This window comes from Chiloscyllium plagiosum, unplaced genomic scaffold (genome assembly GCF_037043375.1).
Source record: "Chiloscyllium plagiosum isolate Xiang-an unplaced genomic scaffold, Cpla_swu_hap1 HiC_scaffold_43, whole genome shotgun sequence".
Lineage (NCBI taxonomy): Eukaryota > Metazoa > Chordata > Chondrichthyes > Orectolobiformes > Hemiscylliidae > Chiloscyllium > Chiloscyllium plagiosum.
Window position 1 is genome coordinate 4,691,347 of NW_028270181.1, and position 24,545 is coordinate 4,715,891.

The 24,545-nt window shown below is 43.5% G+C and overlaps 1 protein-coding gene across 3 annotated transcripts; it reads left to right on the forward strand.

Moving 5' to 3' along the window:
• Positions 1-234: 234 nt before the first annotated feature.
• On the forward strand, positions 235-18,066 carry pitx3 (paired-like homeodomain 3). Of its 3 annotated transcripts, none has more exons than XM_043679170.2 (4): positions 235-499; positions 5,846-5,986; positions 13,777-13,982; positions 16,674-18,066. In XM_043679170.2, exons 2-4 carry the CDS (start codon positions 5,860-5,862, stop codon positions 17,226-17,228), a joined length of 888 nt encoding a protein of 295 aa, XP_043535105.1. In that variant the 5' UTR covers positions 235-499; positions 5,846-5,859; the 3' UTR covers positions 17,229-18,066. The 3 variants fall into 3 exon arrangements, with proteins under 3 accessions (XP_043535105.1, XP_043535104.1, XP_043535107.1); XM_043679169.2 differs by lacking the exon at positions 235-499 and adding an exon at positions 1,493-2,469; XM_043679172.2 differs by lacking the exons at positions 235-499; positions 5,846-5,986 and adding an exon at positions 12,820-13,012.
• Positions 18,067-24,545: the final 6,479 nt, after the last annotated feature.

Here is a 24,545-nt window from a genome sequence, read left to right on the forward strand (position 1 = left end):
AGCCGAGTTTATGAAATTAGCAACATCAGATGAATATCTTAAAAGGGCAGCTGCCTAAAATCGCTCCCTGTAATCAGGCGTGTGTCTGAATTTCCGGCGGATAAATGAGCAGATTTGTCAAACCGTCCATAACGCGGAAGAAAGTAGATTCTGGAAGCCAAAAAAAGCCTCCGCCTTAACCCCCCCCCCCCCCCCCCCCGATCCCCATATTCACGGCTGTGTATTTGTTAATTGTCAGCCTTTAATGGCTTCATGCATAGGCAGAGATTCAATCCAATCTCCCTCAACCCTCCTGAATGAATCAGAGGGGTTGGGACTTATAGTCTACTCGAGTGGGCTGGACCTCTCCGCTCACTCACAGTGGTCGCGTCGTTTCGTGGCTGCCGATGATATTGGCATAAAATCAATCCTTGCAGCATAGCTTGGCTTTCACCGAGACTCCTGGTGCAACTGTAAGGACCTGGCCGCGTGTTTTCGAAGGGGCTCTTAATTCTGACAGGTACAGCAACCACTAATCTTCGGTAAACTTATCCTATCCCCGGATTTACTCATTTAAAGAGGGATTTGTTATAAGTGATTGCTGGTATCGACTTGTTTCCATCGATAAATGCTTGAGTTTCTGCCTCTTGTTTTGTGCTTTGAGTTGCCGTTTGCATTTTGGGCGACCGAGCTGTGTCGGTCATTGTGAATTCTCAATAACTCGTATCCGTATTTGTAAGAGATATGTATAGAGTCATACAATTGAACGGATTATTGCTTCAATCAGGAGATCTCCCAGAATTGAATCTATGATATATGGCTCAGCTTTACTGTGAATTACGTGTATTTTAGGCAGCGCTTTGGGACTGTGCACATTGTTTAACAGTGCTTCATTTCAGTGTCTGTTTGGGATTGTTGCTGAACTTTCCTAACGTCTGACCCTGTTAGCAATGATCCAAAAACGCGAGATTGCCTGTGATTTATTCTCTTTAAAGACAGAATGACCTATTACCTTATGTCCAGGGCTCGCTATCAAGGCCTGTTAACAGGATATTTTGAGAATGATTAATGATCCACAGTTTACAACCGTTTCTCCATTTAGACCGAAAGCGAATTTTATTTCTCTTGGCTAATGTGTCAAAGAAAATTGAAAATATTCCGAAACGGATTGTTTTCCTTTCGCTGAATGCTAAATTCCTCGTTTTAACTAACCAATAGAGTCAGCGGTCAGCTTCCCTTTTCAAGCCTGATACTTTAAGAGAGAGAGAAAAAACAATTTGACAGCAGGACGGAAACTCCATAACAATTACTCGGCCACATAACCCGAAACAGGTTTCAAACGGTAACTGTCAATTTCAACAAGTTTGTGGATGAAGGGAGCATTGAAAGGGATGGGTGTACTTGAGAGTTGTTTCCAGACGTAAGATCTAAATAAAACACGTCAGGCAGAGATTCCAGCCTCAAAGACGTTTGCAATAAATGTGAGATGTGTAAAAACACACCTTGAATACATGTCAACAGTGGATTCGATTGCTGGGTATTTTTTTGTTAGTGAAACCTACCGATTTAATATGAAAGCACAAATAAGGCATTTTTTCCCTGCCTGGCAAGAATATGACAGAATTGTTTTGCGCAGAAATAACATTCTTATGAAATTATGTCACCCTTTTTGCTTAGTGGGCAGCTGCAAATGCAACAATATGCATTCTTCGACCGAGCACGCGTCTCGAACCGTCAGAGCCACACGGCATTGAATAGTGTTCACATTATTACTTCTCTGACATTAACCAGGCCAATATCTTTTTTAAAACCTGACATCAAAAAGGCGCAGAAAATATCCTAAATCTCCAACTTTTATTTAAACCAAAAGAGATTTAGAAATCCAAAGCAGTTTAAAAAGATCGTTTCCAAAAAAAAACCATGTAGTAATTTTAGAGATTTTTTTGGTCCTTCCTAAAATTAATATGAGTTTGCCAATGTAAGTTGTAACAGTCGCTTAATTAGGGGTGCTGCCGGGAACTCTGCGTTTAGTGGAGCACAGCAAAGGGTTAGGGCAGATCGTTTGAAAGGGGGCTTGGTGCCTTGCGCTAGTTTTCAATCCAGGTAGGCCCCAGAAGCAAACTGCTTGCTGTTTCGTCGGACAATGTAGATGCAGGCATTCCGCTGGCCGTGTATGGCTGGGCTGGGAACAAAAGGAATCTTTCACAATTGTGTCGAGCGGGTCCAAGTGGAAAATTGATGGCTGGCAGGTGCGCCTAAGCCACGGGAGACTCTGTATAAGACCCATAAGTTTACAGTACGGTTCCTGGAAGAGACAACGAGCAAGTTGGAGAAAGTACTCGAGACCACAAAGGGCGTCCTAAGAAGGAGGGAAATATCTCTATCCATACACAGAGGAATTGTCGCTCCCGCCCAGTAACTGTGAGCCTGGCAGGAAAATATAAGGAGTTTTTCAGTTAATAGTGACGCCGTGTTCACTGGCGATGACTGGTGAGTGTCCCCACACAACTCCGGGTACGCGCGCGATGTGAGGCGAGTCTAGATAAATTTGCAGCGAACGCAATTCACACTTAACACCTAAATATTTATGGGAATATCAATTGCATTTCGAAATAAATTTCTGTAGAAAGGAGCCAATTGAATATCAATCTGCACTTGTCACGCTAGCATTAGAACAAATTCACCGTCGATTATGAACGTATCATTGGTGCGTCCTTATTTGAGAGAATATAAAAATCTGGCATAAAAGCAGCAAGTGCTAGACATACAAATATGTGATACTGTCCTCGAAGCGATAACTGCGTCGGTCTTCACAGAGGCTGTTAGACATTTTGAATATAGCCAGCATCTTCGTTTTGCCCTCAGGCTTTTAAGGTAGAAGGGTCAATTATTTTTGCAAATACTTTCACACGATCTGCTCCCTTTTAAATATAAATGCACAGGCTCCGTTAAAGAAACCTCCATGAAACAGGAGCTTGTCTATGTAAGCGGGAGTTAGTCGCTCGAGTAAAACAAACCACACGATTAAAACTGGTGATTTTTTTTCTGCCAAAATAGACTGCAGTGGAGAAATGATACTTTGGAAATGTTTACATTTTAAAAAGGGAATCGGCGCGTGCAAACTGAACGGAGAGATCTCTTATGTTGTTCACCTTCCGTGAAGCTTTACCAAACGCGAGTTGTTTCAGTCGAGTTGGAGCGGGTTGCTGCGAGTTTTTGAGACTAACGTTCGTTATGACATTCACACGGGGCTACTTTCCTTTCCAAAGGATTAATGCCGGGCTCATTATCACAGACTGAGCGAACCCGGGAATGGCAGCGAAGATAATTAATTTGAACATTCTCAGAACAGTCATCGGAATCGGCTATAAGTCGGAACGAAACCCAGATACTGTGCGTGTGCATTCACTGCACAATGTCCCAAAATATGTGTCTCTGGACAGTGAACCCTCCCGGATCACTTCATTAGGGAGAAGGAAAAATTATAATGTTAAAGAAAATGTAGAAAATAAGGACAGGGCCAACAGTAAACTGGGAGATGGTGTTCATTCAGCAAACATCTCTCTTCCTTGCGATTAATCAGTTGGAGATTTCAAAATTCTTTCAATGATACATCTGCAAAAATACCTGCCGGTTGCAGTTCCGTTTGTTCCCTGTACCTAATATTATGCAACAGACCGTGAGGACCATTGGCGTATTGGTCTGTAACCTCCTCCCACCCACCCCTCCACCCACCCACGACCACCTCTCATTCCCAATACATTGAATTAACTCCACAACGACTTGGAACACGAATAAGCTCCGTCTCGGCTCAATATTGAATATTAATGCGTCCAAACAGATTGGATAATAAATGTGACTTGGAATTAAATGAAGTTGTTTCTGATCTGCATGACCCCCCACCCTGAGACAGGCAGCTCTGGCGAAAAGCAACGCGTCTGACAGACACAATCAGATGCAAATAGGTGCAGAAGAGCTGAAATTATCATCAACAAACATTCCGTCAAATTTCCATCTGCTCCCTCTCCCTGTATATCTATATTGTATATATAGGGACAGCCCGGGAGGCGCCGCATTTTAATAAGTTATGGGACGGCAAATTGACACACATCTTAATCAAATCTTAATCCAAGAAATTAATTCACCACGCGTTTATCATCTCTTCACTCTCTCTCTTTACTCCGTGGAAGGTGTTTTCTGATTGTATAAAACCATAGCTATGTCTCTGGTCGTAGGCGGAAGAATCTGACTTCATGTATCGGAGGATATTCTGTTTATCCTGTTGGCTTTTTCCTATAAGTGACATTATAAATACATCCTGAACCCAGGTTGTGAACAACACATGTTCCGTTATTGTTTTACCCGAAGCCAAGACAGGGTGACCCTCGCTAGCACAGTATGGCAGCCCGGAGTTTCAGCGCAATGAGTCTTTGGGATTGTATTTATTTAAAATGATATTAAAGTTTTGACGCCAGGTGCTGATTTCTCCACTCGCAGCTTGACAAATAAGTGCTTTGACAAGGAACGAAAGAAAACAATTCGAACCCAGGAAACATCCCCATAGCAGAAGTATGAAAGATGTATATTACAACAGTAACAATACCTCAGAACGATAGAACGCTTTTTTGGAATGTCCAGATGTTGTGACAGGCGCTATATACATTGGTACATACTCTATATAATTCGATGGTCAGAAAGAAGATCAAGCATTATTTCTAGCCTAAGTTTCGTCTTGTAAATACCTCAAAATACTTACTTTGGGATAAAATAAAAATAATCGGGGCAATTGTCAAGGTGTTGTCATATGGTTTCAACCGAATGCAGTAGACAAAGCCAAACTCGATATTGAATTATACAAGTGTCATTCTGGGTGACAAAGCTTTTTATTTAAATGTCGTTTCAAACCTTGGGATTGCCGATCGATTTTACTGTCTGTATTTTTACTTCAGGGAGGAAAAATAACATATATTACTATCCTATCGTATTATATCTCTTCGCGATATCGTTCAATAAAATATTTTATGGAATACAGTGACTGTTGTTTAGGCAAGTTTAAGGCACGTAGTACTGGGAAAATGTTTCCCTATAACAAAAGAACCAAGCTTTCCGTTGTTGACTATAATAGAAAGGCTCAGCAGTTAAATCAGCTCAGATTTCTCAGCTTTGACACGGCATCAATTGCAAATATACACAGCACAGACCCTAAACTAAATGACATCGTTGCAATAATCAAAAGCTGGGAATTCGCTCAGACTTTATTCAGTCGTTTCGTTCTCAAGAGCGCGGTGCTCAATAACACACAAATAGTAATTAACCTTACAAAATGAATAAGTTCGTTGATTGTTGGGACCAAAAGATGGGTTATTTAATAGAGCGAAGGACTGCAAGCAAAATCTCTTAACATATATTTTATTGTCTCTGAATGTTTAAAAAATGAAACTGGTTTGATATTGACAACAAAGGAAACAGGTTGTCCACTACCTGGCAACATATCCGTTAAAGATGACCGAGATTTTAACGAATAGTTATAAAGAAGTAGAAACTATTTTACGAATCACAGCTGGGATTTGGGTAACCAATGATAGAAATATCCTTGTCAATATTCCGACTGCCCCCCTTTTCCGAGGCTCATATCTAAATTCCAATCGGATCCAGAGCTTGCGCAGTACAACCATCCCAAATTCCAGTTTAGGAAAATGATTGATTCACAGGTGAGAATAGTCAAACCACTCTCATATCATCATTGTGGATTGTTCCTCAAAGAGCCCGGTGCCAGTGCGTTGCATCTCGCCCAAGGCGCGTGTGTATTGGGGGAGCAGGGGTCTTTGGATTTGTTGATTATGAATCTGCCTTGTTCTTTCTGCAGGACAGGCTCATCGAATGGAATACAACCTGTCGGGCGGGGTTCTGACCGACTCGGACGCTCCTGATCACAGCCCTATGACTCTTTCGGACTCTGGGACCCCACAGCGAGAACCGATTTGTAAGACCCACCAAGAGAGCAGTGGTGAGTTTCTGAACATTTCTGAACACAATTACGGGTTAACTGCAGCTCATCAGAGGCAGGGCAGGTGGGGAGGTAGGCTGTTAAAAAATGAAAGGCGGAAACCTGAAAACAGCCTCCCTAAAGCGGGCTAATTACCGAAAGAAGGAAGGGTGGTGGATAATGAAGAGGATAAAAAGGCCGAAGAACTGAGGTCGTTTCAATTGTTGAAAATAATCCACTGTCAAACCTGGCGACCTCTAGTGGATGCCGGGGTGAGTGAAGGGTGTCAGGCCAGAGCGATTGCCCCCAGTATCTTTTTGGAGAAAGAAAATACTTGCACTTATATAGCGCCATACACGACCTCTCGAAGCATTTTACAGCTAATTTAGTATTTCTGAAGTATCGTTGTGTCGGAATGGGCAGTCAATTTGCGCACAGCAAGCTTCCTCAAATAGCAGTGTGAGAATGACAACTTTTACTGCATCATGGTCCTCCGCCCTTTCTCGTGTTTGTAAAGTTAAAATACGTTGTCGCTGAACCTTACAGGTGAGCATTCACTTTGGTAAAGAATTCTCTTCCAGATTTTTAATTATAAAATGCATAAAAGTACTTGGTGAGACAGTTCAAAGTTGACATTATTTTGGATGCAAACTCAAATCGATTTTTCAGATCCTGGTTGTTATCCACAAACTTTTTAATTGCTGTTAATGTTTACTGTGCTTGTTACATGCTGATGATACAGACCGAGGCGGGTTTGCTCGCAGCTTTAGCTCCGGGCCCAAGGGTGAAGGGGCCAGTAGCCTTCGAACCTTTGGGGTGAGCGAGCCCCAAGATAATAGGATCCTAGATAATACCGTTCGAGAAGAATTAAACAAGCCAGATTGAATTGAGAACAGAGGAGGTAGCCCTAATGGGCTAGGTGCAGAAAAACCTGTCCCTATTTCATCATAACTCTGACATGATTGTGTCTGGATGCTCTGCCTGGCCCGGTTCAGCCCGCGCTCAGAGTTATAATTCTAGATTCAGTTGTCGGAGCTAAACACTTGCATTCGTTCCCAAGTAACGGCCCGAGGACATTGACAATCCAACCGAAGAAAGATAAGACGCTGCCGATACTGGAAATCTGAAATAACCACAGAAAGTGCCGGAGAAACTCAGCAGGTCCAGCAGCATCCGCGGAGAGAGAGAAACCGAGTTAAGACTTGAGAGTCCAACTGATTGCATTTTCGGAAGGGATTTCAGAAGAAGTTCTGGGAGTTGAAAGCGAACAAGTTCTGAAGGAGACTCATATTGGACTCGAGCATTATTTCTGATCCTCTCTACACAGGTGCTGACAGTCCTGCTGAATATCTCCAGCAGTTTCGGTAAATTCTTTTGGAGATTACAGAACACCCTAACCAATTTTCCCTCGGCGCCTGCGCTGAAAGGGGGCTTTAACCTTTTGTGAGTCACATCTTGGCTTATGGTAACACAGGACCTAGGGAACACGACTGTGAACCAAAGGGCACCCGTCCTTAAAACCTTTTGTCTTAAATGATCTTACTTATGCCCTGCCTCCTCACTATGGAAGGGGTTTGTTATGTCTCGATGCGGGAGGGGTGTTGGAGATTAACCGTGGAGTGCACCCTCTGTGGTGAAAGAGACCGACTGAAAGCTACAGAAAGATATCAGCAAAATGTTAGTCAGTTGATTAAAACATGAAATATTCTCGTTGCAATCCAATCCAATCGACCGCCCGTTTTGTTTTAAAAATTGCATTATATGAAATAATCTGGTGGAAGTGCAAACAAAGGAATCTGACCCAGTAAAGAAAATATATAACACCGCTAGGAATTATGGAATAAAGACATCAGGTAGGAAGTGGGTTAAATCTCTGTGTAAGTCATAAGAATTTCCCACAAGAACTCCCAGAAGAATCAAAATTCATTTACACTTTGTTCCAAGTCTTTTTTTAAGGATCTCTCTGAGGTAACCCCACTCCCAGTTAGGACACATCCAATTTTATTCTGCTCACAAGCTGGTAGTTCCATTGAAATAATATTTTCATTCTGGAGCTGATAGTTCACTGTGGAATTTGTTCCGGATCAGGATTCTTATTGAACGGTGCAGTTTTTATTCGGCTGATAAACACGACCTATTAAAACGCAGCTCAATATCCAAAGATAAGCATGTCCCACTTTGGCATCGAAGTCTTGAAGTATTTCGATGTCAAACCTTAAACACACACACACACACACATATAGACACCCCTACTCAAACAAAGGACTGCATTACAACCTCATCAGATCTCCCTCCCGTACTGTTAACAGAGATATGAGAAACCGCGCTAGAAAATACACTCATCCCTGCCTTCAAGTGAAGATAATTGCTCTTTCCTGGCGTGCATTGACTCAGAATGTGGTCTGTTAAAAAAAGGTTCACCCCGAACACCCCCCCCCCCCCCCCCACCCCACGCCCCAGGGAGGCTACAAACTGCTCCCGCATTAAACACTTCCAGTTGGTGTCCAATTAATAAAGGTAAATTATTTCTCTATTTTAAAAATAAAGTCCTCTTTTATATTCCTATGTGTACACTGTAGACTACTGGCAAGGTCGAAATAGGCGTCGATTCCTTTCAAAATGGTCTTCCCAGTTTTAATGGGGATTAGTAGAAAAAGCCGGCTCTGTGAAGGATAGAATTGAACAAATCTCATCTTGCCGGGTGACTTTCGGATGTAAAATCTGTGGAGCACCACAATTTGGACATTTCTTCCCCAGCGCCGGGGGTAGGTTGCTACAAACGAAGCAGATCCGACAGCTCGCAGCTTTAGAAGTGGGGTGGAGGGAGGGGAGAGGGGTTGTTTAATTGAATTGAAGCGAGTTGATTAAAAAGGGATTGACGGCGCCGCGATCTAGCACGCAATGAGCTCTCTGTTTAAAAACCATCAAAATATTTACTTTCCAAAAGCTAATCTTTCACTGACAGATCAGTCACATCTTTATTTGGTGGAGGTCTGGGCTCAAAGGGGCTGGGCGGGGGGGGGAGGGGGGGGGAGGTGGTGTGAGGGGAGAGACAGAAAGAGAGAGAAAGGACCGCTCTGGTGGTTCAACAATAATAAGACACATTATAAGCACAGAGGGTCTGTCATAATCTGTACCTCAAGTGGCCCCTATGATGTGTACTGAAATCTGCTGACCGTTTATACGTTTACTTGGAAATTGACTGATACCTCTATTCTGTAGTTGACGGTTGAACACTAAACATGAACCGGATTATGCGACTTTCAAAGAGAGTTAAGGATGTGTAAATCACTTAGAGCATTACTCCAGCGGTAACAGCTCGGCAACGAGAGAGAACACTCCAGAGTAAACATAGTTACAATACCTTGGTGTATCATACACTCAGATACGAATCAAGACGGGAGTCAAAATTTTCGTTGGAGGAACGTTAGTAAATATATTCATACAAACAATTGTTTTACAAAATATCGACATTTCCCAAAGTGAGGCTCATTTTGCACATGAACTGCCGTGTTCTACACAGTTTGATCCGAAATAGTCTTGGACAAAATTTTGCAGTTTTGCAGGGGCCTCCCCGTACAGCAGTGACATTTTAACACGCATAGAACCGAAAGCGCCTGAAGAAGGGTCACAGCTCTGAAATATTAACTCTGTTTCTCTCTCCACAGATGCTGCCAGACCTGCTGAGTTTCTCCAGCAATTTCTGTTTTTGCACAGTGTTAGTACAACAGGACGAAAACATTGCCCCCAAAACTGCTGTATCTTGAAAGGAGAAAAAAAATGACGGCTCGAAAATGTATTGTATTTGTTTTGAGTGAACCGACGACCCCGCTATCCCGGGTTTTAATTAACAGAACCTAAACTCTTCATGTTGAACGCGAGAAAATGCAGCCAGAACAAAAACAGAAATTGCTGGAGAAACTCGGCGGGTCTGACAGCATCAGAGGAGAGAGAAAATTTGTTAATGTTTCAAGTCCAGTGACCCTTCTCCAGAAACTGTAAACTAGCTTCCTTCTTACAATCTGATTACTCTGGGTGCAACATGGAAAGGGAGAGAGTGAGTGAGTGGATGGAGCCCGGACTCTGATGGCCCGTTCTTCACATCCGATTCACTTCGATGCTTTCAGACCAGAATTAAATAATTACTAAACCCCTCTCTCCTTTACAATGCCGTTGGATTATCGAAATTAAAATGCCTGTGCACTCGATGGTTATGACAAACCCGAATCGATAAAGTATCCTCTCAGGTGGGAGTTGTTTTCCAATAAGGTTGGTTTTACAATGACCATCCCCGGGGCATTTACACTTCCAGTTCTTGATTAGACTGTGCGCTTATATTTGTAAAGGGGTAAAAACAATGACTGCAGATGCTGGAAACCACATTCTGGATTAGTGGTGCTGGAAGAGCACAGCAGTTCAGGCAGCATCCAGCTTCGGGCAAAAGCCCTTGCCCGAAGCATCGATTTTACTGTTCCTCGGATGCTGCCTGAACTGATGTGAGCTTATATTTGTAAGACAATCTTATCAAATATTGCTTCGCCCTGAGCGTTTGCATCATTCTGGGCTAAACAGGTAACACCAATAAACGCACAGCAATGACCCAGTCCATTAATATGCCAGATTCTCTTGAGAGAGTCTATTGTCCACAGACTGTAAATGTTACCACAAGCGATCATCGATTGTGTTGATCGTGTTACTTTTAATTATTAAATTTAAAAACACACTCACAAAATAAGAGAGTGTAATTCTCTTGTCCGTTAGACAGTATGTAGACAGTCCAATCTTTTAGAAGGAGCGCAGTGCCCAGATTGCGAATTTTGAAAACAATGTCGAGATCTGGTTGTTTGTTTGTTTGACGAACGTTCTCCAGGTTTTAACCTTCCGCATGATTGAAAAGCATTTGCGGCGGGACCTCTGGGACTTTGGAATGTGAATACTTTAAATCGAGTTAAAATAACCTTCAGTTTATGAACAAATGCCAGAAGCACTCCCCCGAGTGAGTTTACAGTCAGAGAGACAGTAGCAAATATTGAACAAGAAGATATTGTGACTGCTTTTGTAAATAGCCGCTATCGAGGGAAACTGGCATTTAGGAATATTTCTCAAAATTTCCCTCTAGCCACACGAACATCAAATATTATGACTGTACACCATGAACATTAACTTGCCCGCTCCTTAAAGAAAACACTCATTTCCGTTGAAGATACAGGAAGGATTCAACCTGTTCCATTTAGCATTTCCACCCCAAGTGAAGAATTGATTTCAGAATGGAGAGTAAAGACCAAGAAATTATTGTCTTGCAGTAAACAAAATAGTTCAAACATCGACAGACACCGAGACGAGCAGAGCGACGTTTGCTGAAATTTGTCGATAGATATGCGAAAAGTTGACTTTTAAAAGAGTAAAATCAGGAATTGCGGCAATTCTCACCTGTAGATGCTGGCGCCGCGGACTTTCACATCATAAATTCTTTTCAAGCTAATATCCACTGGGAGATTTGATGGTACTTTTGCTGATACGACGTGATAATCTGATGCCATAAAAAAAGCCACCTGCGTATCCAGGCTTAAACTTTAACTAAAAATAAAGAGGCCACACTGACCGAGCAGCGGGGACACTCTCTGAGAAAGGTGCACAGTGTTGTACCTGCTGACATTCACCAAAAAAGTTTTCCACCCAAGCTTAAGTTTCTCCCTCTATAGGTGATCTGTAACCGCCCGTGCAAAAGCACCCGAAACTGCACAGACCCCAAATAATGGTCGTGGAGAGAGGTTTCTGATGGTATTTGAAAGGCTCGGTTGTTTGATGGTCGAAATTCAGTTTGCATCATTACTGATCGGGTTTAAAATACAGGTTCAATGAAGGTCCAAAACTAAAAAGCGAGGGGCTTGTCATAAAAATGATTCCAACGCTCCGGGGATGTTTATTTATTCCTTTTTGTTTATATATTTAAAAAATTATTTCACAGGCTTGACTTATCAGCAGGTAAACCAAAATGGCCTCGTCCTTGAACTCTTCTAAAGGGAGATATCTATGAATTGGATGGGGTTTTTCCAAACAGGAACATTAAATCCCTCCGTTCACTGGAAGTTGCCGTTTCTAGCTGTTAGTTTCCACCGAATTTCATGAAACAGCGACAACAGGATGAAAACTGCCCTCATTGTGAAGAATTACAATGATGCCTGTATGTTGCGGAGAAAGTGCATGTATTATAAAAAAGAGATACAAGTCATCACTTTCTTCAAGTTAATCAAAGTAAAACCGCCACTAGGAATGGAGTGAGCCGGTGTAAAGCGCGAAGAGGAATAATGCAAACTATATTTGGTGCCTCTGAAAGTACAAATAGTTCATAAATTCTAAGGAGGGCTGAGCATATTTTGTTTCTTGCCCTCTTCCTGCAGTTAATTCCTCCAAGATTCGGGGTGGGGGGGGGGGGGGCGGGGGGTGGTGAGCGCTAGGAATGTCATTGGGAGCCCTTATTTATTCCAGATTTTCTGGTATTTTTACACCGCCCGCCCCCCACCCTCCCGTCTCCCAGGAAGCTCAGGGTTTCTGACAGTCACACCGTGTCAGCTTTGCAGCTTGCATCACCGGCGGACCCGCCTTGACGCGCTCCTCACAATAAGGAGGGGTCTGAGGGTTCATCTCTTGCTCATTTATAACTGCCCCTGAAGCTAAGCCTTGAATAAACACGAGTTAGAGGGAAGGCGGCGAACAGGGGGGTCCTCATACCTGCCCTTGTCAGCCTGTCTGAGCCAGGGATTTACTTGGAACTAAACGGATACCCTCTGTGGGGTCCCGAGATTGGGAGAAGCTTTCCTGACTTGGGGAAGTGACAGAGCGCAAGGCACGTTTATTTTTCATTTTTAAAAAGGTTTAAGGCGAAGTTTTAAGCCAAATTGAGCTACAGGAGGAAAAGGCTAGCATTTGAGATTTATCTGTCTGGCGTTGTGGTTTGCAAAATGTCATCTAGCGTTCAGACATTCCGCGCCCATAAAGGACAATTCACCGATCAACTGGTCAACAACCGCAAAAGCCAATGTACAGGTAGGAATGGACCCGATCCCCTTAGACACCAATGATGCAGTCGGTTCGGGGGGACTGGATGGAAATAAATTGTTGATAAAGTAAGGCAGCATTCTCCTCTGTTAATTTATCATTAACTATTGATCAAAGAACGGAGTCTGGGGGGAGGGGTCGTCGGGGGGTGGGTGGGTTGGGGCGTGTGGGGAAGGGTATCGAGGCGAAAGGTAATTAGCATAATTTGTCTTCAGTCCGGTCATTCTAAACTGCGCCTTTATAACAACACGACCTTTCAAAATGACAGAATATTCTTCATCTAGTTATACTGCAATCGAAGTAAAGATTAACGCAAAGGTTAGACCTGCGCTAATAGAAATTAATATTTGCTTTTGAACGGTTCCCCTCCCCCTCCCTCCTTTCTCTGGTGTCCTTTCGGCCCATCCTGGTGACTGACTGTAATTTTAACTCGCCTGACACTTTCCAAACCAAATGATCTATTCTTTCAAACCCTCAAAAAAAAAACCCGCGAGTAGCGATTTGTAACTCACACAAATGCATTAACAAGATAAAATAACTGAGGCTGAGATACCTTTGCTTAGTTGGTACCTGGAGAATCTTACTGCCGCCAGAGCTTTGGTGCTGTCAGTTAGAAGACAGGCAGCTGCATTTATTAATTAAACACTGATCCTCCAAATAAACAGGCGGATTTCTGCAAGTGTCGGCGATTGTTTTGTTTGTTAAGGGCCAGGGTTCAGGATTAATTCAGAGCATCCCGCTTCCTGCTGCAGATAATGAGAAAACCCAGCAAAATCAAACAGATGAGTCGGATTCCAAGGACCCCTCCATCAAGAAAAAGCAGAGGCGCCAAAGGACACACTTCACAAGCCAACAACTGCAGGAATTGGAGGCAACTTTTCAAAGAAACCGATACCCGGATATGTCGACCAGGGAGGAGATAGCTGTCTGGACGCATTTGACCGAGGCACGAGTGAGGGTAAGGCCATCTGGAATCAAATATCAATTTTAGACTCTGAATATAGCCGAGTATTGCACTGAGTCCGAATGAAAGGCTTGTATCTGCCCGCACGCCACGTTAGCGCACTATGGTGGATTTCAAATGATCGAGAGAAACTGTACAAGGTAAAGGAGATAACAAATTCCTTAAACGTACCCAATCTACAAGACACACCTGATCCCTTACCCACGACATCCAGTCATAGGCTGACCAGACCATAGGCTGCTCTCTCACGATAGAGAGACGATTATGGTGATGTAACCCGAGGCTCACCATGCCTCAAATCAGGGGAGAGGTTGAGGAGGTGAGTCTTTCATGATAACCTCAGTCGCTGGATTAAAAATCACACAACACCATGTTATAGTCCAACAGGTTTACTTGGAAGCACTAGCTCTCGGAGCACTGCTCCTTCATCAAGTGGTTGTGGAGTATCTAATGAAGGAGCAGCGCTCCCAATACACCTGGTGTTGTGTGATTTTTATTTAAACTTTATACACCCCAGGCCAGCACCATCTCCAAATCAGCGACTGCGGAGATTGAACCCATGCCTTTAGCATCACTGTGCTTCACACGCCAACCTTCCTAAAGCATCATTGATCTGTAAGGCATAACTCACCCCCAATATGTAACCGATCCTGAAGACATTTCTCATCCCAATACATAGCCGGTCCTTTAATCCTAACATATATCTGTTCCCCAGGACATACAGTTGTCTAAGAAACACTGGAACCCGCATATTCCAAGGAATCAACTCATTTTCCTGTGATCGTTGCTGGTGGATAATTTGGTTGATCCAGCGTGTCACAGAGAGTCAAGTTTCTGATCAAATCCCACCGCTCCCATGGCGTTCCCAATTATTCATTATTTCCCAGGCCGGGCACTGCACATAGGGCTGGCCCCCAAATATATTCCATGTCATGTGATTGATTCAGACCCTGTTGGAATCTGTGTAATTACAACAACTGATAGATCAGGTAATTGATGGATCAGAGCCTGACCATCTGATATTTACCAACACTGAATATCTCGATCCAAGCCCTGACAATTATTGGCCATCTCTCAAGAGGAGCTCAGATTCTCCTGCTCCTTGGATGCTGCCTGGCCTGCTGTGTTTTTCCAGCACCACATTTTTGAACTCTGGTCTCCAGCATCTGCAGTCCTCACTTTCTCCGAGCTCAGCGTGCCCAAGTAAAATATGAAACCCCGAATGAGGGTGCATAACAAGGGAATCCTGTCAGATCTTCAGGAAATGCATGTTTCTAGATCATTTAGCCACCTAAACCAAGCTGTTTCCTGCATGTCGACTCGTGATTAACGGCGGGGATTTGTGATTAAACCTTGCATTATAAATGAGAGAACAAGTTTCAACAGCAGCTTTAATAATATGTTGTGTTCTCTCTCAAATGATTAGAAAATAGAAATCAGACGTTATAGCTATCTACCAATTATTCCGATTCGTGTTGCATTTTGGAGTAAACCCTGGACCTGACTCGGGCTGAGAGTGACAGGGGTTGGATACGGGTTGATGTCCATTATGTAATTTTGACAACCGATTCATAGGGACGATTCACAGAGAATTTTACCTCGAAATGGGATAACATCCTTTTTTATTTAAGAAAAAATAAAGTGATTGTGATCTGGAAAGTGTTGCCTCAAAGGACGGCGGAAGGAGATTCAACAGGAACTTTCAAAAGGACACTGGATAAATATAGGGAAAGGGAAGGCATATCCTAGTTCCACAGGGCAGGAGTAGGCCGCACTGCCCTTCCAATCAGCTCCATCATGCAGTATGGTCATGGCTGTTCCCGCTTTCTCCACATCCCATTTGATCACTTTGGCCTCCCAAGAACTATATCTAAGTCGTTCCTGAAAACATTCAATATTTTGTGACGTCCTTTCTGTGACAGAGAAGTCCACAGGCTCACCACTCACTGGGTGAAGAAATTTCTTCTCATCTCAGTCCTTAAATAGCCTAGTCTATCCCTATACTGTGCCCCCCTTGCCACGAGGAGCATCCTCCTGCATTTACCCTGTCCAGTCTTGTTACAGTTTTACAGGTTTCTATGAGACCCCCAACCCCTACAATCCTTCTAATCCCCCGGTGAAGAGAGTCTGAACTGGAGCGAGCCCGTGTCTGTGCTGTGGATGATGCTTATGTTGCAATTTGTTCTTGGATTCAGTTTGGTTTCGAAGTCGTTGCTATCCTGCCCATTCTCGTTTCCACAATGCCGACCAAGACATTCATGTCGAGGCTAAAACTAAGTGATGCCGGAGTGGTCTGTCACAGAAACAAAAACAGTGCTGGAGAAACTCAGTAGGTCTGGTAGTACTTGTGGGGAGAGAAACAGAGTTAACTATTCGAGTCCAGTGACCCTTCCTCAGAGTTTCAATGGCCATTTCTGTTTTTGTTCGGAGCTCCAGCTTGTGTAGTTCTCTGTTTAATCTGTTACAGAAACAGGAAGGGTGTTTGTATATGGAGCCAAACATACTCTGGACCGGACCCGAAACGTTAACTTCGATTTCTCTGCACAGATGCTGCGAGACCTGCTGAGCTTTTCCAGCAAATTCTGTTTTTGTTTATAATCTGAACGTCGATTTTAGCCGATGACTGGTTTTGTAATGACCCGCGGGCCAGGCCAGCATTAATGAAGTGTTTCCTGTCTGATCCAGGTGTGGTTTAAAAATCGCAGGGCCAAGTGGAGGAAAAAGGAGCGGAATCAACAGGCCGAGCTGTGCAAAAATGGGTTCGGCGTCCAGTTCAACGGAGTCATGCAACCGTACGATGACATGTATTCCGGCTACTCCTACAACAACTGGGCTACCAAGAATCTGACCAGCAGCCCCCTGTCCGCCAAGAGCTTCCAATTCTTCAACTCCATGAACGTCGGCCCCTTGTCCACACAGCCCATGTTCTCTCCCCCCAGCTCGATCTCTTCCATGACCATGCCTGCCTCCATGGTTCCTTCGGCGGTGCCCGGGAGCAGCCTGAATAATTTAAACAGCTTGAACAACCTTAACAGCCCCAGCCTCAACTCGGCCATGACCGCGGGCGCCTGTCCTTATGCATCTTCCGCCAGTCCCTACTCGTACCGAGATACCTGCAACTCAAGCCTCGCCAGCTTGAGACTCAAGGCCAAACAACACACCAATTTCGGCTACCCGGGAGTCCAGAACCAAGTGTCCAACCTAAGTCCGTGTCAATATGCCGTGGACAGACCTGTATGAGCCTAATGGTTGTTGTTAACCTTCGGTTTCAACCTAAATATATGACCTTTGACCCCCCCTCAATGTACATCACCAGTCCCTTGACAGCGCTGGCTAAAACGATGTTTGTCCCATTGAGAAGACAGCTTCCCATTTCACCTTGGACAGGTTTAGAACTTCCATGAAAAGAGTGTTACACTCGTCACTATCGCAGTCAAAAAAAAATTGTTAATGATATACAATCCAAAATATGCTTGACCATTACAATCCGCCTTCTAGGTTGTAATGTGGGGTCTCCTGTATATATAATGAACTTTTTTTGTTTTCCTTTTGTATGTGAAATAATTATCTATAAAGTAGCGTTTTTAAAGGTTAAAAGAAAGCATGTCCTCTAACTGCATACCTATGGTCACTTGACTTGCGCCTTGGTTAATAGATTAGGAATGGAAAGACTGACCTGTTATGAATGACTCACTGTTGTATATCCTCACAGTCTCTCTCATGTAGTCCCGCACCGCCGCAGTATTCCTTCTCGCAAATCGACCTTTCATGCATTTTTAATTCAGCGCCTCACCAGCGTTTGACCACAGGTCCATATCCCTTTCAACATATCCCCACTTTGTAATCTTAGATTTGCTGCAGGTTAATGGGCTCGTTTTTCTGTGGGTCTTTCCTTAATTTGTCGAGTTATGAATATTTGTAACGGTTTGGCTTGATGCTGGCAGCTCGAGCATTTCTCATTTAAATCTACTGTGCGCGTCAATCTCCAAAAAGGCCAAAGTTTACAGACAAGATAGCTTGATTTGCACTCTGGCTAATGCTTAATAAACAGATTCTACAATGTGTGTCTACGATATCTTATTCTTGAGAGGCCGTACCACCGCCTAGGGAATGTGTATCTGGCTTTTTTTTTGGAGACATTTCCAAATAGGTTTATAGAAATGACCCATTCACTGAGCTTAGAAAAGACATAATCGTCCCGGTTGCTGTCGGTCATGGCAGCGGCCGCATTATCTGTCAAGCGCGACATGAGCGAGAAAATACGACCCGATTTAAAACCGTTGCAAGGAGACATTATAGCTGCCTCAGTCTGCAGAGCGTTTGTAAAAATTAATTCAGATTGCCTTTGTTTAGACTCTGCAACCAATAGTGTCTAATAGTGAAGGTTTACTATCAGAAACTCTGCTCTGTTATCCTCTCCGAAGGATTGAAAAAGTCGACAAAGACTACATCTGTAAGTGTTCTCCACAAACCAACGCTAGCGTGTGTCAAAGACAATCTGTCAGACGCATTATTTCAATGTTGTACGATTTCTGCCTGTTCGCAGCAAGTTGGACAGATTCAAAGAGACTTGTCGGGAATTATATTAGGGGCTATATTTTCGTTGCAACTTGCTATAGACGAGTATGATACGATATAAAGCATTGCAAGAAGACATATTCCGAGTATGAAACGACGATATATTTATAATAATGCCTTAGCACTGCGGGCTGTCATTGGTACCAGCAAACCCTGCTTCGTTAAAACATTTATATACAGAAAAAAATACTAAAGTCTGAACCTAATTATCCAAACACGGAAGTGCATTTGTGCTGAATTTTGACCGAAGCATTAATTTCAAAATTGTAACAAATCATGTTCATCTGGATATGTACTTAAAGGTGGATTTTCAATACTTAGTTGCAATTATGCATAAACCGGTGTTCATTTTATCTCTTCCATATTTATTCTGTCATATGAGCCATTCTAACTCAAATGCACAATTTTGCTGGATTTTTTACGATGCCATTGGTCTTCGGAAGATAGGCTGCAAGAGCCGGGTGCTGCTTCAGCCCTCCGGCGGGCTGCTCTCTCATCAGAGAGGGAGGTAACTAGTGGGGGTCACTCCGCCTTAGGAGAGGTTGATGAGGTTAGTCCTTCACGGTAACCTGAGCTGGTGCAGGAAGCGTTCGCATCGCTTTGTGAAACCAGCCGTCCAGCCAACTGAGCTAAATGACGCCACCCCATCACTTCTCGAACTCTCACTTGTACCGGGCCAAATTAGAATGACCTCACAAGCAGCGTGAATACAAAAGTGAACAGGAAGGTACACCTTCAAATGCTCAGAGATATTCACCTCAACATGGAATTGGGTGAGGACTTGTATTTACGTAACGCCAACCCTCTAAAACATCCCTCAATATTTCCCCTCCAATTCATTCCGACTGAGATGCAAATGGACCCGGTGTAAGGCGGTGGACCCCTTTAGGCTTTCTGTGCACAGCAGGATCCCACCAACAGCAATGAGGTGAATCACCTGCTAGCGGTATAGGCAGGACACTCAGCAAGCACTCTTCCATTTTCTCTCTCTCTAAACAGTCCCATCCCACCCGCCCAATGCTACAATGCCATTCTCTCTAAACCACCGCCGACACTGCCAACGAGTTATTTGGAAACCTCCGACTTGCAATTGATGACTCCACCCTCTTCCCCTCCACGACCCTTCATTAGCTTTCCACTTCGTCATTACTCAGAAGCGAGTATTGCCACTCATTCTCTCGAAAGCTCCAAAGTATGTTTATAGGGAACCAATCCCATGACGTCTGCCTATTTTCTCCCGCTTTCTCGTCTCTATGGATTCTCAGAATTCCCTGAATCGTTTGCAAGCGGTAATCTCGGCGAAGTCACGTTTTTTCTTCGGTTCTCAGCGTTTTGATGAGTTGCGGGAAGTGGGAAATGACGTTTTTTTTTAACTGAGAATGCCTTATTTAACACGGCGCCACAATCCTTATTGACTTCAGGCTAACTCCAGTCTTGATTGGGAGCTCAGTGCTGTACTGAAAGGTCACAGTGCCCTAGTTGTACTGTTCAGTAAACTATAGCACCGGGTCTGTACAGAGGACTCCGAGCAACTTGCACAAGTTTTGCGACGTTCAGAATACTCAGTTTCCTGGCACCAGCTCTCAGGGAAATTTGTAACATTGGAAATCTGAACAGAGTTTCACTCTGCTTTTAATATTGAATGATATCGCAGTCATTCTGTTGCTGAATAGCATCTATTTACAAACCCACTTCTCTCAGCTGGTTTCCTCCTTTATCATAGCGGGGAAATCTCCAATTTGTTTTGAATTGGGTGAAGTGACAGTGGGAATCCGCTTTTCGTTGTACAACAGGGCGATGACTTTGGACTGCAATGTGTCTATGTGTGTGTGTGGGTCTGTGTGTGTGTGTGTGTGTGGGTCTGTGTGTGTAACGTGCCTGTGTCTGTGTGTGATGCGCGCGTGTGTGTCTGTGTGTGTGTGATGTGTCTGTGTATGTATGTGTGTGTATTTCTGTGTCTCTGTGTGATGTGCCTGTGTGTCTGTATCTGTGCGTGTCTGTGTGTGTACGTTTGTATGTGTCTGTGTGTGTCTGTGTGTATGTCTGTGTCTGTGTATGTGTGGTGTGCCCCTGTGTGTGTATGTCTGTGTGTGTATGTGTGTGGTGTGGCCCTGTGTGTGTATGTGTGTATGTCTTTGTCAGTGTGTGTGTGTGTGTGTGTGGTGTGCCCTGTGTGTGTATGTGTGTGGTGTGCCCCTGTGTGTATGTGCGTGGTGTGCCCTTGTGTGTGTATGTGTGTGTGTGTCTGTGTGTGTGTGTGTGTGTGTGTGTGTGTGGTGTGCCCCTGTGTGTGTATGTGTATGTGTGGTGTGCCCCTGTGTGTGTTTGTGTGTGGTGTGCCCCCGTGTGTGTATGTGTGTGGTGTGCCCCTGTGTGTGTATGTGTGTATATGTCTGTGTGTGTATGAGTGTGGTGTGCCCTTGTGTGTGTGTGTATGTCTGTGTGTGGTGTGCCCCGTGTCTGTGTGTGTGTATGTGTGGTGTGCCCCTATGTGTGTTTGTGTGTGGTGTGCCCCCGTGTGTGTATGTGTGTGGTGTGCCCCTGTTGTGTGTATGTGTGTGTATGTCTGTGTGTGTGTGTGGTGTGCCCTTGTGTCTGTGTGTGGTGTGCCCCTGTTGTGTGTATGTGTGTGTATATCTGTGTGTGTGTGTGGTGTGCCCTTGTGTGTGTGTGTGTGTGTGTGTGTGTGTGGTGTGCCCCTGTGTCTGTGTGTGTGTGTGTGTGTGGTGTGCCCCTGTGTCTGTGTGTGTGTGTGAGTGTGGTGTGCCCTTGTGTGTGTGTGTGTGGTGCCCCGTGTGTATGTGTGTGTATAGATACTGGCTGATTTCGATCAGAAACAAGGGATTCACACAGACAGCCCTCACAGCAACTGTGCGGAGAGAAAAACAAATTGCAATGTTTCAACTCGAACTCGGACCCCGAAACATAAACTCCTATTTTTCTGTTCCGGGCCTTTTCATTCTGGTTCCATTTCAGATTTCCAACATCTGTCGGACATGTGTGCCTCTTGGATCGTGGTAAAGTTTTCAGCTTTTTTTAAAAAAATGGGGGTGGGTGCAAGAAGACACTGGTGGGTTTCTCACATTTGAAATGTGAAAGTGCTCCCACAGACTGTGGCAGCAGGTTTGCTGAAGGTCACACATCCAGACCATTGGCTTGTCTTCTCACGTTAGCGAAGTTAACTACGATTTGCAACATTTTAAATGTCTGCTTCCCGCCGACTGACTTCTGTTTACATATTTTGCTCAAGAATGCGATTTACACTCCTCCTGGTCCAGAAGTAAGGGCACTACCACTGTTGCCTCAAGACCCGTTACTGCCTTCTACTTATTTTGAAAGGTTTTAAAAGCTGCACATGAGAAAGGTTGGCGTTACCACTTGATGTAAGAATCAGGGCAGTATCCTGGATTGTTTTTTTCTCTCATGCTAGCCAGCAACGTTTTCAAAGATAATTATTAAACCGAAGCAGGAGGCTATTTGGCCCATCGTATTTTTACCTCTCTTTGAACGAGCTAGTTAATTCGTTCCATTTCCATAGAGTCCCATAGTATGGAAACAGGCCGTTCGGCCCAACAAGTCCACACCAACTCTCAGAAGACAATCCCTATTCGTTTATGGGATGTGAATGTTCTGGCTTGGTCAGCATTTATTACCCATCCCTAATTGCCCAGTGGGCAACTGAGAGTCACCAACATTGCTGTAGATCTGGAGTCACATGCAGACCAGACTAGATAGGGTGAGCAGATTTCCTTTCCTAAATGACATTAGGGACTGGATGAGTTTTTACAATAATGGATAGTAGTTACACGATCAATATTGAACAAGCTTTTTTTTAAAAAAAACACAAATTTCAACACTTGCTATGATGGGACTTGAGGAGAAAGGACTTATGCCCAAAACGTTGATTCTCCTGTTCCCTGGATGCTGCCTGACCTGCTGCGCTTTTCCAGCAACACATTTTCAGCTATGATGGGACTTGAACCAACACACTGAGAACGTGAACCTGAGGTCCTCAGTTCCAAGCTTAGTTACATTGCCTTTAGTGCTTTAATCCAATTTGCTAAGTAAAAGTTACAATCAAATTGGCTTCCGATGCCCTTAGAGCCAAGGCACTCCAATAGTCAAGGTCTTTTCTCCAGGATAGAGGAGTCCAAAATAGAGGGCATTGGTTAAAGGTGAGAGGGGAAAGATTTAAAATGGACTTTAGGAGCAACTTTTTTATACAGAGGGTGGTGCTTATATGGAATGAGCTGCCAGAGGATGGTGGAAGCTGGTACAATTACAGCATTTAAGAGGCATCTGCATGGGTATATGAACAGGAAGAGTGTAGAGGAATATGCAGGTAAATGGGACTAGATTAATGTAGCATATCTGGTTGGCATGGGCAAGTTGGACCAAAGAGTCTGTTTCCATGCTGTATGAATCTATGAGTCAATGACTCTAATGATCTGGGCAAAAGATATTTCCTCAGGTCACCTTTACATTTTTTCCGTTGACCTTCAACTTGTTTCGTCTGGTTACTGATCTCCTACCGCTGGAAGCAGTTTCTCCTTCTTTACCAGATTTATGTCCTAGATAACATAGGATTCCTTATATTAGCACCCCCCTCCCGTTAGCATTTCCTGTCCTTTATAAAGTGATTGCATTCCTTAGTCTCTCTACATAACTGAAATCATTGGTACCACTCTAGTAAACCTATCTTTACTTTTCACAAGGCTTAGCGAACAATCCTGGAGACTACATTTCAGTTGAGGCTTAATCAATCATTTTGAAAAGTTTAATACAATTTGCTTCCTTTAAACATGCCTCCATTTATTTGTTTCAAGGACGTGATGAACATAGTTTCTCCAATAAATTGACAAAAACTGTAATTAGATAACAGAAGGTTCCAGTTTCAATTCCTCAGTCAAGTTTGTGGAAAGCATTCTATACTTGTCCTAAGGCTCAACTGGGCAATAGTTGTGTAAGGGTAGTTAGGAAAATGTCTACTGCACTTGTCGTCCAGATTCTTGAAAGAGGTGATGAGTAGTAAGCAGGATCCCTTCTCCAGGCAGTTATTTAGAGGTAAAAGCAAAAATTGCTGGAAAAGCTCAATAGGTCTGGCAGTATCTGTGGAGAGAAATTAGAGTTAACATTTCGGGTCCAGTGACCTTTCCTCATTCAACCCGAAATGTTAACATTGATTTCTCTCCACAGATGCTGCCTTTGTTTCTAGTTTACAGCATCTGCAGTTTTTTTTAGTTTTTTTGTTATTTCAAGGTCCTTGCAGGTTAACAGTAGGAGAGTAGGTGAGAGAGAGAAAAAAAGAGGAATAAAGATTTGCAAACCACTTGAATGTCTCAACACATTTTCCAAAAAATGCAGTAGTGCAGTCACAGATTTAATATAGGATACACAGCGACCAATTTTCACACAGCAAACTCCCACAGACAACAATATGATATCAATCAGATAATCTGCTTCAGTGATGTTAGTTGAAGGATAAATATTCACTGGAACACTGGAGAGAGATCTTCCTCTTTAAAACCTTGCCATGTAATATTTTACATATACCCAAAAAAGTTTTGATTTAATATGTCATCCAAAGGTCAGCACCTTCTTGGAATCTTCTGACTCAGAGGGGACAGTGCTACCTAATGAGTCATGGCTAACAGAGCACTAGAATAGGCTTAGTTGTAATAGTTCTGGCAGATGACCAGCACTATCAATCAATCTATAAATTCCCTCATGGAGAATTGCCAGTTTAGTGAAGCAGTGATGATGATGATGATGCCTTTGGTTGGACTTAAACCTAATCCACTGTCTTGAGGATGGAGGGAGAATGACCACAAACAAGGTTTCAACTCTTCTTATGTGCTTATAGTTTATCTATACCAACATAATTTCAGAAATTCTCTGAATGAGCTGGTGATAGTGCTAGAGATACAGGCAGGGACATGGGTTGCAAGTATTTTTATTGCATACAACAAGCTAACGCTT